At 45.7% G+C, this 5619-nt stretch overlaps 1 protein-coding gene across 1 annotated transcript in view; it reads left to right on the top strand.

The window, feature by feature from the left end:
* LOC122150748 overlaps positions 1-5241 on the top strand; it is a 27006-nt gene extending 21765 nt beyond the window's left edge. The window contains 1 exon segment of the mRNA XM_042782024.1: positions 5035-5241. Within this exon segment, the coding sequence (XP_042637958.1) occupies positions 5035-5241 (207 nt within the window).
* The last annotated feature ends 378 nt before the right edge of the window (positions 5242-5619 follow it).

Below are 5619 nucleotides of genomic sequence, written 5' to 3'. Positions count from 1 at the left end.
TTGGCCCATTGGTGGAGAAGGAGGTAGTGGCTGTCGCTCAGTAAGTGAAGTTGCAGGAGGTGTGGGTGTAGTTGTGTCTTATGGGGACTGTTGTTGTCTCCCACTCAGTTAGACACAAATTCAATAACCATTAAAAAACTACAAGCCCATGGACGAAAAACACCCCATGTAATCATTCAGGAACAGTAACCAAAAAATGAAAAAAGGGAATAAAAGAAGGAAAAAGAAGAAAACCTGCAATATCTGGGTATAGGGCACTTATAAAAAAATAAAGTAGGGAAGGAGAATAATAAATGAAGAAAAAATGGGAAAAATGCAAAACGAAAAACAAGGAACATTGTTAATCATGAGAAAAAAGGGTGGAAAGAAAAACATAAACCTTAAATTTATAAAATCAACAACAACAACAACAAATTTCAGCCAGGCACAGGGAAAAGAGAAAATGCTGAAAACTAGGACCTGGTAGGCAAAGATTAAAAATAAAAATAAAAAGGACAAAAGTATTAATAATATTAGTTGTTTTAAAACAGACAAATACAAGCAAACTAATCACAAGAAATAAGAAAGCAAAAAAGAAAAAAACAAAAATAAAAAAAGAGAAAGAAAACAGAAAAAAAAATCGGTGGAGGACAGGGCAGGGCACCCAGGCTCCATCTGAGCACACAGACTGTGATGGAGTTTCTGTAGGCTCAGGATGTAGGTGGGAGTGGGGATGGCCACACTTCTATTCACCAAGCGGGTGTAGGGTTTAAGAGTAACAAGAAGAATGTCGTACCTTTTCAGTCTTGTAGGCCCCGAGTGTCCTTGGGGTTGCTGGAAAGCAGAACATGTTCTTAAGCCTCAGGAGTCTGGCAGAGCGCTGTCTCTTTAAATATCCAAAATAGTCAAGCTGCTTTTTAAACCTTCAAAATTGTGGTGCCCTCCGTACCAGCCAAAGTCCACAGTTCAGCCCAGCTTTCTCTTCACCTTCTCCGTTTGTTCCCCAGCCACCGTGCACAGTCCTCCATGCAGTCCCTGGCTAGCAGGGTGATTTTTAGGTTAATTCTTAGGTCTTACCAGCACTTGGGAATCTCTAAGCTGTCTGTGCCGTCAGGGTCACTCAGGATTGCTGCCAGACTGCAGCTCCGTATGTCTCCTTTTTTGGTATTTTCATGCAAATTCTTTTGCTAGTTGGGGTTTAGTCCACTTCTGTATCCTTCTCTTCAAAGCTCAGGGGTCCAAGATTATCTTCTGTGTCTGTGTTAATTGGTTTTCCTTTTCTTTGTTGAAGAGGTTCTGTGTAGTCTTTCTGCCTAGTCCGCCATCTTGCCAGAACCTCTCATGTGTAGTATTTTTAGAAATATACCTGTGAATTCTTTTTCACTTCTCCTTTCAGAAGATGGAATCTACTTCCTCTCCCCTTAAATATGGGCAAGATTTAGTGACTCATTTCTAACAAACAGAAAAGGGCAGAAGTGAAGCCATGTGACTTACGAGGATAGTTCAAAAGCACACAGCTTTTCCCTGGCTGTCTTCGGACACTTGTCTGTGGAATCTAGCCATCACATTTTGAGGAAACCCAGGCCACAGAGATTGGCCAGTGTTGGTGTTCTGGCTGACATCTCCAGTGTGGTCTCTAGCCAACTTCCAACATTAACTGTCAGACATGTAAGTCAACAAACCTTCTGATGATTCCAAACTGCAGCCCATGAATTGCTCCCGTTGAGACTCTAGATATTGTGGAGCAGAGATAAATCAACCCTCACTCTGCAGTGACATACAGTAACCTCAAGAGAATGATTCTTGTTGTTAAGCCACCCAGTTTATAGTAACTTATTACATATTAATAGATACACTATGGTTCTCAGAGGGAGCTCTGGTAGCATAGTGCCTAAGGCACTGTACTGCTAACTTGAGGGCTGGTGGTTCAAACCCACTAGTAACTCCTCGGAAGGAAGATGGGGCAATCTACTTCTGTAGTGATACTGCCTCAGAAACCCAAGGAGGGGTTGCTCAGGGTCGGATCCAACTCGATGGCACATAACAACAACAAACTACAACAATGGTTCTCGGAGCCATCTGTGGTGGTTAAGTTTGTGTCAACTTGGCTAGGCCTGGTTGAGTGGCTGGGCAGGTGGATGTAGTATTCCCCTTGATGAGACTGGTAATCAACTTCATGGCGGAGTCTACTGTGAGCAGCTGAGTAGCTGCCTTTGGGTATGTGGTCTTCTTTCTGTATGTAAGAAACAGCTTTGGGAATGGTCTCTAGCTTATGGCATGCTTGAACCCTGAATGCAGCCATGTGATTGTTGAGCAGCCTGCCATGCTCTGACGACCTTGGGACTTACAATGGACTTGAGTTAATGGCCTACTGTGTGGTTTGGTAATATTGGGACTGTGCCATTTTATTTGTCAACCCTGGGCTTGTTAGCCTCAGCAGCTAGTAGCTGCCTGAGTGAAGAGATGCCTCTAGCTTCAGTGGACCGGGAACAAGAGGCAAAGCTGAAGACCAACGTCAAGGGGCTTTCACACAGCCACTGGAGGCTGGCACTTTGAACTCAGACATCTAGCCTCCCAAACTGTAAGAGAATAGACTCCTGTTTGTTCAAGCCATTCCATTTGTGGTATATTTTTGTCACAGGGGCACTAGGTAACTAGAACACCATCCTTCTAGGATGTTTGTACCATTTCTCAGAGTCCTTTGCCAGGTGTAAACTCCCCTATCTTGGAAGATTGTTCACAAATCAATAAAGTATCTATCCAGTTTTACATTCTGCCTCCTTATCAAACACCTTCATAATCCAGCCCTACACATACTTCCCTAGCTTCTGGTAGTATGCAGTAGCTGAGTTTTGTAGCTCTTTTGAAGAGATAGGGGCTACAGTTCCTTTTCTGTCTCATCAATTTAGGATGTTTCCAGCTGAATAATGCTGAAAAGTAACTTTTTTTTTTATATGCATAGTGTCCAGGAGGTGGGCAGGGAAGTGGGATTATTAGCTTTTAATAGGGAAAGGTGAGCCTTATTTGCAGGTTCCAAAGGTTCAGGGCAATATGGGGAGTCAAAATTTTTTGACACTATCTTACTAGGTATCTCCAATCTATCTCCCTCCCTACCCCCATGAACACACATAGAAAAGTTCACATGCATGCCTTCTGAAAGTGTATCAGAATGCCCATGGATTTTCTCCAAAATCCAAATTTGGCACAACAGATATGCCTTGGTTGAGTGTTTACCATCTTTGGGGTCCAGTGACTCAGGATATTAATTCCCAGGCCTGGCTCTTATCTTTCTCCATTGTCCAGCTGCAGATTCTTTGCATGCATCCCAAAGGTTCTGTGGTTTTTAATTGTCTGTTACTTGCCATCAGCAATCCGTTACTTTTTTTACTTAGGAATATCAGGGGTGGTAAGCAGTAACTATCCAATCCTGTTATCTGCCATTATAGCTATTAGTGTCACCATATGTCACAAAAGCCTGCTATATAGCCTTCTAGTGTTCCTTTTCACTGGCACACCCTCATACTTCAACAATGGTGAAAATTTAACATTAGTTTACCACTTTGTGCCAGGGACTGTCAGTGCTCTATCTACTGCAAGTGATGAGTGATTCAGTCTTAAATCTCATCACCTGCTTTCTCACGCTACTCTTTGTACCAACTGTTGTATGTTGGTTTTTCCAGAAGCAGATACTCAGATGGAGTTTGGTGTACAAGATGTCTATCTGGTATCAAGCTTGTGAAACTGAAATAAAACAGGCCTGTGCAAAGGAGGAAGCGAAAGTTTGTTGCAGGCTTGGCAAATGTTGGGCAGCTTAGTGTAAAACTCTGGAGCAAGTACTGCCCATGAGAGGTGTTCTGTGTTTTGCCATTTATTGGTAAGAACTTTACAGAATGAAACATGTGAGTGCAGGAACTGGATGGGACTGCCTTGTTTTTCTGGGTCTTACAAGTTTTCTAGGAGCTCTGGTGGCATAGTGCCTAAGGCATTTGACGGCTAACCAAAAGGCTGGCGGTTGAAACCCATCTGCTACTCCTGGGAAGGAAGATTGGGAAATCTACCCAACTGACTCGATAGCAGTGAGTTTGGTTTTGGTTGTAAGTTTTCTACTTTTGACAGGATGCAGTCTTCTTACTCTTCTAGCCCTATTAGTGGATAATATACAAGCTTTCCTTCTTTAATAGGTTTCCAAGGAGCTCCGGTGGCGCTAAAGCAACCCTGTGTTAAGCAAATGGTTGGCAGTTTGAATCCACCAGCCTATGTGCAGGAAAAAGATGAGGCAGTCTGTTTCTTCAAAGATTTACAGCCTTGGAAACCCTATGGGGCAGTTCTACCCTGTCCTAAAGTGTATGATTTGTAATCCGCTCCATGGGAATGGGTTTTTGGTTTGGATAGGTTTTCACCTTACAGGTTCTTGGCTTTCACAGGTTTTACAGTACCTCCCTCAGTCATGTGCATGTGGTGTGACACCTACCTCCCTATTCAGTCACCAGATGGGGGCTGCCTTAGGGAATAATGACCTTAGGTGAAATGGCTCTCTGGCAGATGGATGCTGCATTTTCACTTCCACCATAGTTCACACTTGAACCACTCAGATACTCTTCCCCATATACATTTTGGGAACAGCTCCTTCAGGATTCTTCTTGGTCTGTTCAGCACCACCAAGCTTCTCATATCCGAGATCACCTTATAGTTCGAGATGGCTGCTGGAGCTCTTTCTTGGTCAATATCACGATTGTTATTAAGATTAAAATCGTTTGAAAGCAAATGAGTTAATACATATAAAAGCCTGAGAAAATCGCCTGGCACCCGGTCTACTTGTTCGTGTTCGCTATGATCACAGCCGGTAACGCAACTAACAGGGAGTTTAAAGTGCCGAGATGTCCGAACAAGGACCCCGGGAATCAAAGGAAAGCCCCAGGAGTAAGGCACACCTAATCCGAAAAGGCAAGAGAAGCATGTGGATGAGGGTCACCTAGGCTGGTCGTCTGCAGGGCGGGGACACGACCAAGAGCGGGTACCCGCTGGGCCGCAGACCCTCCACTGCCCTTCGAGTAGGAGTCTCAGGCGGCGCGCACCTTTATCGCAAGCTCCGACCTACAGGAAAATGCCTCAGAATCCACTTCGGAAACCCAAGCTGAGCCTCGAGGTCAGAGTGAGGTCATCGAGGCCGGCGCCAATTCCGGACAAGGGGCTTTGCCGGCTGGCTCGCTTACTGGCAGTCCCCGTCGCCGCCGTCGCCCCCAGGGAATACAGGATGCCTGATTCATAGGTTCGGGCACTGAGATTTATAGCCCCAAAATACCAGTGCGCGCCCAACACAGTGGACTTAGAACGCGGCCCCACACCATATCCAAGAAGGGAGACCCTGATCTCCGACGCAGAGCTTGTTGGGAGTAACGCTTTCCTGCCTCGTCCAATTAAAGTCCAAAGTGGCCTTGTCGCATCCTCCGGGCCAATAGAAGCGGGCTCTCAGTGTTGCTGGGGGCACCGAGAGTTCCCAGCCCGCGGCCGGCAATGCCCCCGCGTACGCGCCATTCTAACTCCGCCCCTCCTACGCGCACGCGCGTTCCCCTCACGCCCTCTCCGCCGCGCTCATCGCTGCCCAGCCCGCCCTTCCCGTCAGGCGCGCTCCCGCGTAGA

The sequence above is a fragment of the Orycteropus afer genome, unplaced genomic scaffold (assembly GCF_000298275.1).
Source record: "Orycteropus afer afer isolate SDZICR_OR568_19922 unplaced genomic scaffold, OryAfe1.0 scaffold00219, whole genome shotgun sequence".
NCBI lineage: Eukaryota > Metazoa > Chordata > Mammalia > Tubulidentata > Orycteropodidae > Orycteropus > Orycteropus afer.
This window is presented reverse-complemented; position numbering and strand designations above follow the sequence as displayed.